The following is a 13,947-nucleotide window of genomic DNA, read 5'->3' as shown; positions in this document are numbered from 1 at the left end:
CACACAGGCTGTTTCATAGCAGAATTATTTTTCAAGGATGTTCTTCCTTTTCGTATTTTACAACCTTTGATTGCACATCCAGAGCTTTGGCTTCCTCTCCAAGCAGCTGCCTTGCCAAGGCATTTGAATTGTGACAGTTTCTGAGCTGGAATTTCCAATGTTTGAAATTAGGAACTGGGCTAAAACCATTCACCAAAAGCACTTGGGTAATAGTGATTTGTAAGAGCTATGAATCTGGGACAAACATGACTTCAAGTTCTTTGGGCAGAAAGGCTATACCCAGCAAGTGTTCATATTGCTTGATGACTTTTAAGGAAGCATTTAACACGTAACGGCTGACAAACAGCTGAGATTAAGTCCTTCAAGAATGATCAAAAAGTTCTCATTATGGTATGTCCTGTCTATAGGGATCACGGGGTTTATAGATCTCATGGAGAAACCACAGCCTGGTTTGGAAGAACTGTAGCAATTCTTTTGACCGTTTCGGTGAACACTTAACATACCATCCTCAGGTAATTAATTGGAAATGACCCGGCTGCAGTATTGTCAAGGGTCTGACTAGCACCCATCAAACCCAGGAGACTCAGACTTTTTGAGTGCTCCCCTGCTTACCTCGTGCTGTTGTGCTCAAGGTACTACTGGGGTCTGCAAAAAGCGCACAATAGTATCTACCATACCATATGTTCACAAATACCAACGCACAGCAGCATGAAGTAAGGATATGATTTCAGCCTTCATAACGAAGAGCCTTGCTTTTATGAGTTCGAGTCAGACCCTTAACGTTATTTTAACATAGATTTGGGTGTTTAATTATGTAATAAGATTTACTGCAGTCATCTAACAGATGTTGATTCAGGGTCAGTGTTTCTCATAAATTAGTTCTGAAAGGATTTGTTACTTCTGGGTCAGCAGATAGGTCCAGAGTGCAAAGAAAAAGGGGAAAAACAATAAACACTGAGTTGAAGGGTTTCTTGGGATTCTTTCTTCAGTTACATATCCACATATTTTCATGATCTTAATGACTATAGCCACAGGAATGTTTGCTTTAACACTAAAGATGGCTCAGCCCAAAACCCTATACCCAAACATCTGCAAAGCATGGGAAAGTTCAAACTTTGGAGCTTTTTATTTTATGACCCTGGCCATTAATTTTTCATACTAATATGACACATTTTTCCTAGGGCTCTGCAGTGGGAATCACTGAACAATAGCAGCACCCAAAAAAGTTTTATCTTTGCGTGTTTGTTGTCAGGCTTTGTGTATGGATTCATAGATTCATAGATTTCTAGGTTGGAAAAGACCTTAGAGATCATCGAGTCCAACCATCCCTAATCCCCATTAAACCATATCCTCAAGTAGCTATGGAGTGCAGCCACAGATCAGTGTTGGCTGATGTAGTTGCCATCACATGTGTACACTGAAAAGATGCACCCACCTTCCTTTGAAAATTCAGCCTTCACATGTCTTTGGAAGAAAATTATATTGGTAAATCTTACTGCTGGACCTCTCTATAATACACCCTGCTGGTGGTTTTATCTGTAATATAACTAGAACCATGCAACATTATATTCATTCTTCTATAGTTGTGGTTAAAGGAGCTATTCTGTGTTAAAATATTTTTTCCTTCTCTCTGTAATTTAGGCGTAGACAAATTCCTTTGAGACTGAAATCACACTCTTTATATCTTATTCTGCTGAGAATACTTTGGAGGAAAGGGATTGAGGCACACTTAATAGTGTTGCTAGCAGTTATAGGGCAGTTTTAGCCTGCCAAGTGTTTTACAAACACTGGTGAATATTCACAATATACCCCCACTTCAGGGTACGAGAGACTCCGTGGTATTCCTGAGGCTGTATGAGATGTTACAGCCAGAGATGCAACTATATCTTTGTTCACTCAGTGCGTGCTAGGACTGCCCAACCTATAAAACCATTTGCTGAACTTAATCGTCTTTATCTTGGAAAGTTTAGGGGTTACCTAAAAAACTCCACTAAGATGAATCCCAGCTATCAGTAAGAGCTCTGAAGTATTTCCCTGAACAGCAGCCATACAGTGGCAAACTGTGAGCCCTGGACTCCTTGCAGAAGTAATGTGTGAGAGGAGGAAGAGCCCGTGGCCAGCTGCTGAATCTCAGCCAGCAAAGCAGCGCTGAACCTGCTCCGTGTAAGTGCTTGGCCACAGCCCGGTTCCCGGACGCTCTCCGTGCTCCGTCCCTGCCGCAGGGGAGGCCCTCGTGGGTGCCGATACGCAATTGTGCCGTGAAGCACCGTAAATTTAAATAGCACTTTTCAGACTCAGGCTTGAAACTCTTCTTTTTCAGGAGTAATTCCATTTAAGTCAATGGATTTACACAATGGATTTACTGCTGCCAGAAGAGAATCAGGCCTGTAGAAAGACACACATTCTTTGCCAAGAAAATCTCAGAGCTAACTACTTGAATTGTGCAGTTGAGCTGCAGGGAGGTCAAGTGGACAGACGACGGGGCTGGGACGTATGGGAAGTCCCTGGTTCAAACCTCAGCTCTTAAAATGACATGCAGTGTGACCTCTGGCAAGTCAGTTCACCCTTATACCTCTGTTTCCCCATTTCCCTTTGTCCAACTTGTCTATTTAATTTGGAATTTGTTCCAAGAAGGGCACTGCATTTCATGTGCTGGGCTGGGGCACTGACACCTCTCCTCCCCCTTGCTGGAGGACAGTCTCGAAATCTTTGTTTCCTCACATCAGTGACCCTCAGCTTCAATATGCACAAGCAGTGTTACACAAGACCATCAGCTGTCCATCAGAGGACAGGCAGACCTGTCACTCAGTAGGATAACGCACCGTCCTAATCCTGTCTTGGGAGAACCCTGGCACTGTTATTTCATGGTCTGGGTTGAGAGTTGGAAGAAGGTCCTTGTTTTGAACATTTGCTTCACAGCCCTGCTTGCTAAAGATGCTTTAAAATGAAAGCTTTGGCCCTTCGGACCCGGGCTGGGAGTTTGTGATGAATTCAGCTGGCACTGAATGTGGGTCACTGACATGAAAAGCCTCAAGGACTGGAATTTGTGTATATACGTGTGCGGGTATGCGTGCGTGTTTGCGTGTGTAGTTTTCAGAAGCAAAGTCGGGCCAAGAACCAGCACTCCTGAAAAGCCCCATCTGTTTCTTTCAGCTCCTTCCCACAGCAGCTTGGTCGTTATCGGTGGCAAATGTCCAGAGTCACTTGTCAAGCACAAAGCTGCCAAAAATCATTAAAACACAACGGTCACCCACACCCTGTACCCGCCAGCTGTAAAACTGTTTCAAAGAGAGTCTGATAAACACATATATGCTTATAATAGCCCAGATAGGTCATGTATTTCCTACGCGCTTTAGTGAACCGAACAGCAGCATGAGATGCTGCAATCAGATATTCTTGCCCTTTTCTGTTGTGGCAACTCGCAAGCTTGTTTGATGGCGAGGGGAAGGGGAACAAAGCAGGTGGCTAATGGGCTGTTTTTCTGTTTCAGTGGAGCATGACAGAGAGTTTCACCATCAGCGCTGCCACTACCGAGAGTTCAGGTTTGATCTCTCCAGAATCCCAGAGGGGGAAGCAGTGACGGCTGCCGAGTTCAGAATATACAAGGATTACATCCGCGAACGCTTCGATAATGAAACGTTTCAGATTAGTGTCTACCAGGTACTCCAGGAGCACCCAGGAAGGTGAGTGACCCACAGGGAAATCCTGATGAAAGCATAAGCACAGTACATTCCTTCTAAGAGTTACATCCAATGCTTTTAGAAACACTGGTGCCATCAGCAAATGTGTCTGAAGAGCTGGGCTTGGGCATTAGGGTCGTACAGAGAAATCTCAGTCAATGCAAGTGCAGTGGGCACGTAGCTAGTGTCCGGTCAGCCACCGAGGGCACAGGGCAAAGGTGCCCCGTGAGCCTCCGCATGTCCCGAGGAGCATCCCCAGCATCCTCACTCTTGTCGCTGGGAGCACTCAGTAGCTGAGGAGCCAACAAGCCTGGCTATGTGCTGGTGCAGGAAAAGGTCATAAACTCAGAGTATTTCAAGATTTCTGGAAGACCTACCCTCTTCCTCCTGCCGTTTATGGATCCTGAGGAGGCGAAACCACATCCTAATGCTTCCTTTCTAATTATAGCTTAATTACTAGCCTTTATTACCAAAGGCGTTCAAGATCCCTAATTAACAAAGACAGATGACACCATGCGTTTTATATTGACTGATTGTTTTGTGTGTGCAAAACTACAAGATGAGCTATTAAATCCATTCCGAGCAATTATTAATGTATGCCAAGCTCCCTCACAAATACTCCAGGGAACTTGAATAAGAACATATGTTCAATTTTCTCATCTGTTTTTAGTTCCAATTAATCAGCAATCTCAAACCATTTATCAAAGGCACTTAGTTTCATTTGCACATATTTCTTTTACGTACAAATCCTACCAAAAGTGAGACTGCGTTTATTTACATGAAAAGTATTTACAGTCACATGCTAGTCAGAAGTTACTCTCTAGGACTACTAAATAGGAGGTAATAATACTACAGCCTTAATTTAGGTTTATGAAAAGAGAAACACTAGGGATTTAAAGAGGGGGAAGTCCAAAAGGGTAATAAAAAATAGTGTAATCAGGACTCTGGCTTTATATTTCACAAGAGCTAATAAAAACACAGAAAAACATGTTTTGCATGTTTTGATCCGTTAAAATGTGACAGGAAACCTTATCAACATTTTAAATGGTGAGAATTTCTACCAGCTTTGCTGTATGGTAGAAGTGTTTAAATACATGTGTTTTCTTCCATATCTGAAATTCCAGCTTTATGAGTCAAAACTCGTGGTTCTCTTGGCATTTCTAGTGACATGGTTATTTGCAGGGTTTGGGCACTATGCTAATATTAGTCTATTTTTATCAAATAATGATAATTCAAATGATACATTTTAACCAGGCTTTCTTAAAGGAGAAGGCAACAAGCTGCAAATGTGTATAGGACCTGTTAGATGTCACACCTGTTAGATGTCCTGCTTACTACAAGCACTGAAGTTTGTTCCATCTTAGGCCCTTCCAAAGATAGAAGCCTCTCTTTGCTGTATTTCTTGAGTAGCTTATATAGGTACAAGCCTGCAGGGATGACTTTTTGCTCCCAAGAGCAGAAACAAGCAATGTGTTGGCAGATGAAGAGGTGCCAGGGCATTAGGGAATTGCCAGAAACCTGTTCTTGGAGTAAGTGCCCTTCATCATCAGATGCCAGGGAATTTCTCCTTCAGTTCCTGACGAGTGAGGTAGGTGCCCACTAGGAATCTTACTGACAGAGTTAGGATGACATTTATTACCTTAGTTTTAAGACGATACGTCCACAGGCTTATTAAAACTATGTCTAGAGAGGACTGCAAGGTACCCAACTGGGAATAGTTACGTGTGGAGCAGCAAGTGTTTCTGCAAGCTGTCTCCTTCACAAATTGTTATTCCTAAAGGAAAAAATGTATGCAAAGGGCAGGCGTGTACATGAACCATTGGCTGGAAGAGGTGAGGAATCTTGCTAATTATACAGATGTTCCAGCTACAAGATTAGATGCAATTTTACTGCATCATATTCACCACAGGAACACTTTTTAAAATGAGTGTTCGTGCATATTCACCCTTCGCATACATTTTGGCACAGGCAATGGTGAGTTTTGAACAGTTTGTCCTGAAAAAACATTCATGTTCGTTTGGATTGACCAAAGGTAAAAATATTGTCCCTAACATTTGTAAAAATATTTGCTCTTTTTCTGCATTTTTCCACTGACATTTTCCAACCGGCTCTGTCACAGACCAGTCATCCAAGTCAGTGTGTCATTGGGCAAGTAGGAGAAAGAAAACAAACTCTCTCCAATGTTGATCAAAAAACACCCGTTCACTTTGATGCTTCCTTGGCTGTTTGTCTCATCCTGAGCAGACTGGAAAGTCAGATCCATCTGACGTTGTTAGCAACAAGAGCAAAACAAAGCCAAACCCTCCCCCCCATGCAGGCAAGAAAACCTTTGCTCACGTTTGGCTTTGTACATTCTTCTCCCTAGAGCATGCCAGGTACAATGGCCAACGAAAAGCCAAATGGTTTTCCCTCTCCCTGTGCCCTTATGATGATACAAGAGCATGTATCATCCCAGGAGATCTCTGGATCTCCCAGGGGATTGCTGGAATTGTCTTTTGGGATCTGAAACACGAGGTATTCTCCTGCCCTGTGCCCCGCCACTGCGTGCACCTTCGTTTAAGCGCGCCGAGGCACAGAAGCTCGGTGCCAGGCTCCCTGGAGGCAGGTACAGAGTCACCTCTCCTTTGTCACACAGCAGAGATCGAGACGACTTCTAGGACCACAAAACCAGCACTAGATGCAGCTGAAAAGCCCACGCTGAGACTGACCAGAGATTTTTTCCTTTGAGGATGAAGAGACCATTGCATATGCTGAAAGCTTGATTTTCATTTAAACCTCAGATGAGCCTCCAGCTTGGAGGGTGTGATGGTGTGCCCTCAGTTCAAATAAACCATAAACGCGAGCGGTTCAGCAACTAATAACTTGCTTTACGAGTTCAGACAGGTTGGGAGGTATCTAACCTGCAACATCGCTTGTCTGCAGTTTATTGTCGGTGAAAAATACTGGCATCAGTCTTTCCAGACAAACAGCTGCACCCACAGCAGACAATTTCTGAAACCCTGCCCCTCAACAGTATCGACACTTGGACAGAGGGTGGAAGGTCCCCTCCATCCGCCCGCTCAGTCGCAGGCAGATACACACCTAACAACTGCAACAGTGACCTGTCCTTTGTATGGGGTTGCCACTCTGGACTTCGACTAACAGAAGTTATATCGTTGTCAGACTGAAGATATTATTACAGGTGTTTATAGGAAACCAGACTAAATGATCAAACATTCTTTCTGGCCTTTCTAAATCTCTGCATTCATTGCAAGGCAAGCTTTTCAAACTGGCAGCATCTCCTTTATAAAGGGGCACGTAGAGCATTCTTTAGGCACAAAGCATCAGTTATTCACTTTAAGCAAACAAGTACATTCATGAACAAAAATGTTCCTAATATCATAAACACTGTGAAAACAGTTGATGTTTTGACTAATATAACATGTCTCAAAGCTTTCGTGTGCATAACTTAAAGTCCAGTGACTCATGTCCAACTTCTGTTTGGTCTTCATGGTTCACTCGCCCAAAAGCCTGGGAAAAGAGTTTTGTAAAGCCAGCGACTGGCTTGAGAAGGGTGCTGAGCAGCAGGACATCAAGTCCCTGTTGTGGTCACAGACCCTGCCAGCGGGAACTAAAGGTTGCCATCAGGGAGCTGGGTGCTGCTCAAGCCTCCATCTCCTCCCTCCTGGGCACTGCAGGAAAGCAAAGCAGATTCCGGTGCTCAGGAGTGCCCATCACAAGGCACAAGGCTTGCTACAAGGTGTTGAAAGTCATTTATCTAGGGCACCTACACAGAGAACATGTCAAAATAAAGCTCATGGATATCAACCTGAAAAAAACCAAACTTTGATACTTTTACAGTGCAAAAACACTTTTACTTTGCAAAAGAAATATCCATTACCTGCAGACTTTCCACTGTTGTAAGCCATGGCCAAAGCAAGAATTTCAAAGGGACTAAAGGGCTGAAGAGACAGACAGGCATGCAGTGGGATTTCTGAGAGCAGCTAAGCAGGTTGCATACCTAACTCCTATTGCAATTGATAGGAACTTATTTATTTTTGAAAAGTACCCTTGCACTTCTGGGGCAGATTATCAGTCAGGGCATCATCCTCCATTTATTAACCTGAAGCTGCAGAAAAAACGCAGACTGTATAGCTCCCCTCAACCCCAGAGCTTGATCCTGCCCATCTGTCTGCAACTTCAGAAGCTAAAATATCTCGTCCCAGGATTACATCTCCAATTTCATTGGACCCAGCACTTGCACTATGGAGTAAATCCCAACCCCTTTGAAGTCGATGGGAGTTTTGTTACTGGAGAGAATAAAGCCGGGTACTTGACCAGCCTTTGGTAATTGAAATGTAGTTGCTACATGTTCGCTTTGTGGCCATTATGGATTTCACAGGCTTCAAAGGCAGTGAACGATTTGAATGCTCATGTTACCAGCCCTACAGAAAAATAAGATCTTGCATGATGCATTCCTGGGTTTGACTTGCAGCTGGAACGCTTTAGTTTGTGCTTCAGACTACACCACTTCTGCACCCAGATCAAACCTGAGCCCCTCTCCAGACCCCTTTCTCCCGTTCATTGGAATCTGTTTCCATGTTGTGGGTTGAAACATGTAATTCTAGTAACTAAGAAAGGCTTAGGCCCACCCAACCCGTGAAGCAGATGTGCCTTCTTTTCAGAGCTTTTTTTAAATACTAACGTGATCGTTCTTGGGCTGGTGCAGCAGAGAAGAGTATAGTTTGTTTTAACATCATGCCCCAGCACCGCAATGGTATCTGCAAGTACTAACAGTATCTAGAAAGGTATTGACAATAGCTTTGATTATTTTTTTTATGACTTATCTACAAATCAGTTGAAAACTGTACTCGTCCTGATACACTCTTGGGCACAGTAGCAAGGGAACTTAAGCACGGAAACCCTGTAGCTCTCCAAGAACAGAGCTGCATCTAGTTATTGCTTTCAGACCATTCCTAAAAGCCACTGCAGAACCTCTGACCAATCCTGAACTCACTTAGCAAGGCACAGCTCTTCACAGGCACTTGGGCAGCTGCAGGAGGCATTTTGCAGACCCCAGTGGGTTCTTGCTCAGCTAAGCGATGCACTAATGAACAGCGATTCAATGCTGAACAGAAACAGCTGTATATAAAGTGTCAGAGATACGTATATAACTGCACTTCTCTCAGCACTGCTTTGACAAGAGGCTTCATATTTAGGAAACGTGCTGCATCTCTGCGTAACAAACTCCCATTGCCACTTTTAATCAGTCTTTGATTACCCTTCTCAAACACCACATAGGAAAGGGACTACTGGAAACGCACAAAACACAATTAAGAATCTGCTGAAATTTTAAAGTGAATTTAATTTCTCCCAAGATTCAGCAAAATTTAGACAGATCTGTTTCACTGCCAGCACAGCCAGTTTTCAGACCAGTCTTTGGAAACCACCTCCAGCAAAGTGCACTCCTGCTGCAGCCACCCCTTCACCTGGAGGAGCCCCCAGGCTGTGTTTGGCCACGGGCTCCTTGGGAAGGGTTTTTATCAGCGGGGAGGGAGAGGGCAGGATAAGCAGGGGATCCCGGGCTGGCAGGGAAGGGAAGGGAAGGTGTGGGAGGAGGGCTGCGTCAGGTCTGTGTGCGGAGGGTGTTGCAAACGTGCCAGGGAGAGGCCCAGGGAGATCCTGGGGCCCTCTCGAAGTAGGAAAGTCTGAAAAATATTTTCCTAAGCTTGTCTTTGGACAGCTGCAGCCGACTTTAAGCAATGACACCAAGCAAACTGGAATCTGGATACTGCAGTTTTTTAATCCAAACAGATGTCTTCTAACCCCAGATCTCCTCTCACCCTCACAGGATGCCCCTTCTGCCTTCTCCTCCCTCCAGCGCCTCAAACCTGGATGTGAAATGCCCCTGACCCCCCACGCCAGCTCTGTCCCTGGCCTGCCTGTTAGCGAACTTGCTGCCTCGCGCCATGCGTGTGACCCTGGTAGGGTTAGAACACCAGTCAAGAGGACAGGGTTGTGCTCCTGGCTTAGGGGCTGTGGTTTACATGCCACGTCAATAAGACATTGAACATAGCTGTGCCTCAAGTGTTTCCCACTTTAAAATGGAAGCGGAAGGGTTGACCCATATTTGTAAAGCGATCCGAAGCCTGTTGTACTGTGTCACAGTATGGTTACTGTTTAAAACACTGCTAGATCTGTAATTCCTCAAACCAGCAGGTAGGGATTAGAGCGGTGCTGCTGCCGGGCAGCCTCAGTGTGCTCCTTGGGCTGTCAGGTTCACCTGCATGCAGGCAGGGGATGGCAGGACCTGCTGGCAGTGGCCGGGGCTGGCTGCTGCCCGGGCACGGCCGGGTGAGCCAGGGCTCCGAGCTGCCCGCGCCGCGGAGTGCCAGCACCTCACAGAAAGCAGCGCATCTTGCAATGAATGTTGCTGAGAGTCACCTTCTGTTCTGCCTGCCTGTCCTTCTTCCCATTTATTTCTATCCCATTTGTAAGTTCTCCTTAGTGTTTGCTACCACTTGTCAACCAGCAGCTTGAAGTAACAGAGCTGACGAGGGGGATGGGGAAAGTGCGTGAAGAAAGCAGACCCAAGAGCAGGTGCTGTTTGATGAGAGGGCCACCCTAGAGCAGTATCGACCATACAGCATTGTAGGGTACAGCTGCAGAGTTTTGTCTCCCGTTCTTCTTGCTATTGCAGAATCGCCAGCTCTCATCTTTTTACTGAATCTCTCTTTCTTGTCCATGTTCTTCCTCATCCCCCAGCTCATCAAGGCAGGTGATTAGGAGAGATGGTGCACTTCTGATTTTGAGATACGCTTCTAAAATTTATGGCTACAAACCAAAGTGCATCCTAGAGGCTGAAAAAATATGCCAGCAAAAGGCAAAGAGCCTTTTCAGGAAGCTTCATGGTTGTTAATCCATTTTCTTAGAATTACTGTGCTGCAACGTGGCAATTCTCTTCCTCACTGTTTGCTTTCAGGATACTCTTACTTGCCTGTCCTGTATTTTGTCTCCTCTTATTTCTTCTTCCAGTCCATTTCTCTTCCACTACTTACCTGTGATTCCCTTTCCTACCCCACTCATGCCTCCAGCCCTCCACAGCCCTTTGGCAGCTTCAGCCTTTCCACCTCCGTAACTGCAGCTGCTTTCCAGACACGATCTCACATGCATCCTCCCCAGCCACCCTCACTTTGCAATACTTGTTATTCACCCTTAATTCCAGAAAATACCAAGTTTACTAAGGAAATTTCATAGACCACACAGCAGTTATATGACCTGTAGACAAATTTTTGGGGGTGTTTCTAAGAGGAGGTCCCTCTGCTTTCTGGCATCGAGTACCAGACACTACCAAAGCAATCAGTAGACAAGTGCCAACCTCCTGTCCTCATCTTAGGTTCCATCAACGGCCCAATGCTTGAGAAAATTTTGCTGAAAGCCCTGAGTTTTATCATTGCTAAAAGCTTTGACACTCCCGCTGATGTACATACTTTGAATGCTGAGCCGTTTTGATGTGGTCTCAACAAAACATACTTGTGGTCTGGATCCAGACTTCATCATTTATTTAACTCTAATCTAGACATGAACATTACTGTGTCCCAGCTTAATTTTCTGTAAGATGAGGATCACGTGCCTTTTCCTATCTCTTAGTCTTGTAGGAGGTTCAGTACAGTTTCTCACATGCTCCGAAGTTTGCAAATGAAGGGATTGAATGCAGGGCCAAGGAACCAAAGGTGCTTTTCTGCCTCCTGGTTGCAGAGCCATTATTCACCTGCTCCAAGAATACTCTAAATATGCATACAGCGGGTAGGTAAGGTACCAGAGGGTGAGATGTACACTAGAAATCTTTTTCCTTTGTGCTTAGATCTTTATCTCAAACCTAAAACCCAAACCAGCCACATTAGTTAGGCTTAACTAGCATTCTCCTGCATGATAACTCATTAGATGGGAGCCCTCAGAGCAAATTTTGTTTAAGTCTAAGCAGAATAACATGCCTTTGCCGTGTTTATTATGTCTTGTCCAACAACGATGTCTAAAGGGCTTGCTGTCTATTAGGTAGTGATTTAATGCTGTTTGCCATAAATCTTTGGAGAGCAGGGCATTTCACTTGAAGGGAGGTTGTTCTTTTAAAAAGAACAAGATGTTACTTTTCATTGGAACAGGCACCACAATCTCAGGAGCCTCTGCTTGCAACACCAGTCAGGTTTGCATCCCAATCCCGGCCAGTGCTGGTGGGCCAGTGGAAAGTGCTAATCCAGAAGTGCTTGAACTTCTCTGGAGCATCTGACACGGAACCTTTTTGGGTCCAAATGTTCCAAGCGTGTGTGGGCAGGACATTTCCCTGTTGTGGGTCCTTTTGATCTCTCTCACTTCGGGCTTCCCCTCCAGGCCTATTGTTTGCACATTGCTGTAACTACAGGAAAACAAAACGCATTATACAATTTCCCAGACTGACTCACCCTGGTAGATGCCTCATGTTGTCTGGTTACCCAAATTGCATCATGTCAGCATGGGAAGCTTAAAGGCTGGTTTTTCTGAGTAATAATACTGCAGTTGAGCAGTAGCTAAAAACAAAAAAGTTATCATTATTGCTATTATCTTCAACCTGCAAACTACAAGGGAGAAAACCCAAGGAAGCCAAGTCCTTATTAACTAAACCTTGTGTGAATCATGAGTTCCAGTCAGGGGCCATGCTTAAATGATGCAGTATGTGAATATAAAAACCCTTTACTCCTGGAAACTTGGACTCAGCCATTGGAACGGACCAATCCGTACTACTCCCTCAACTCCAGCTCCTCTGGGATGCATTTTGTTGTGCATGTTGTAAACAGGGAAGGGCGGGAGGTGTCCATGCGGCTGCGTCATGCGCAGTGGGAACAGGGCCATTGCTTCTGGGTGGGGATGAAACCCCAGGAAATTCATCCCCCAGTTAGAGTTCAAGCATCTTATATTCCTGTAACTAATATGTCTGTGGAGGGAGGGGGTTATCCGGACTGTTTATCTTCAGCTGTCCTAGGTGCACCCAGCAAAGCCGACTGAGCTTCAGGGAGCAGCTCCCGACACCTGGGTTGAGGCTTTCGATCGCTGCACCATGGCCCCTTCCCAAGCCACTCGCTTTGGCTGCCCAGACATCACCAGAACACTCCCCCATAGGACTCTCAATGCATTAGCAAGAAAGCGCAGCGAGTTCATTTCTGATGTAGGGCTTCTTCCACGACCCAAAACCATGTTTAAAAGAAAGCAAAACTCCCTCTCCTGTGCCTTCCTCCTTGGCAGGGACGTGGTGGGCCAAGAGAGGAGTTGCCTGCAAAACATCTCTTGCAAGCGTCACACCTTGCCTTCTCGTTCCGAACTGAGCTGACCAGAAAGCCACTGCTTTCCCTCAGGCTGCCATGTGCAGCACCATCTGCACCCTCGGCAGCACTGCTGCTGTGTCGTATCCAAGGGTTAACGACATCCTGCATCGGTGAGGAAACAACAGAATCCTCCTTTTACACACGCTGGGCGATGCGCTCGCGTGCTCTGCAGGAACTGATTTCAGAAGTTTAATTTCGTGTAAGCCAGCACAGAGCCAGAGGCAGTGACATGCATTCGCTCGCGGAGGAAAGCCATCGTCTCTTATATGTCCCGGCCCACAAAGGTTGAAAGGCAAGCTGGAGAGTAAAAGCATTGCAGTAAAACTCCATTTCTGTTCTAAATCAGCTGCATGGGACAAAAGCCTCTAATTTGTTGGTATCTCAGGGAAAAGAATCACTAAAAGCTACAAGACAAAAGCCTGTATGTCTGAGCACTTCTCAGATTCATTTGTGATCACTTGATATTTCATGCAAACGAGAGGTACTGTGTAAAATAAGTTATATATATTTATGTGCACTGAGAAATCAATAGTGACAAAACTAATAAGGCCTTCTTTAAGCTTTGAGGACACGGGAAAAGGATTTTCCAAGGATATTTCTTCATTCAAAAGGGTATAATTACACTTAAACAAGTTATCGTGCTTGTGCACTGTAAGTACAAAAGCAACTCTTATGGGGCTTGTCTAGACACTTCCACTGTGTTTCTTTGTTCTTCTTGTAAAGCAGTTTTTTTATAAAGGAGCTGCGCCACTACCCAATTTTTTCATTCAAGTTTTATCTCTTTCTTAATTTCTGATAAGAGAAGATTCCTTCCTCTACAGAATCTGCATTTTCTCAAATTTTCATTTTACATAAATCTGCCAAGAAGCGTTTTGTAAATCCAGAACAATTTCACCTTTTTCAAATGCATTAAATCCTCTCTATTTCTGATC

The 13,947-nt window shown here is 44.8% G+C and overlaps 1 protein-coding gene across 2 annotated transcripts in view; it reads left to right on the top strand.

Annotated features, from left to right (window-relative positions):
• BMP7 (bone morphogenetic protein 7) overlaps window positions 1-13,947 on the top strand; it is a 45,252-nt gene that overhangs the window by 21,370 nt on the left and 9,935 nt on the right. For both annotated transcript variants that reach the window (XM_086622780.1, XM_086622779.1), the window contains one exon: window positions 3,491-3,683. In XM_086622780.1, the coding sequence (XP_086478906.1) occupies window positions 3,491-3,683 (193 nt within the window). The remainder of the gene's footprint in view (window positions 1-3,490; window positions 3,684-13,947) is intronic.

This window comes from Tauraco erythrolophus, chromosome 18 (assembly GCF_009769465.1).
Source record: "Tauraco erythrolophus isolate bTauEry1 chromosome 18, bTauEry1.pri, whole genome shotgun sequence".
Classification (NCBI taxonomy): Eukaryota; Metazoa; Chordata; class Aves; order Musophagiformes; family Musophagidae; genus Tauraco; species Tauraco erythrolophus.
This window is presented reverse-complemented; position numbering and strand designations above follow the sequence as displayed.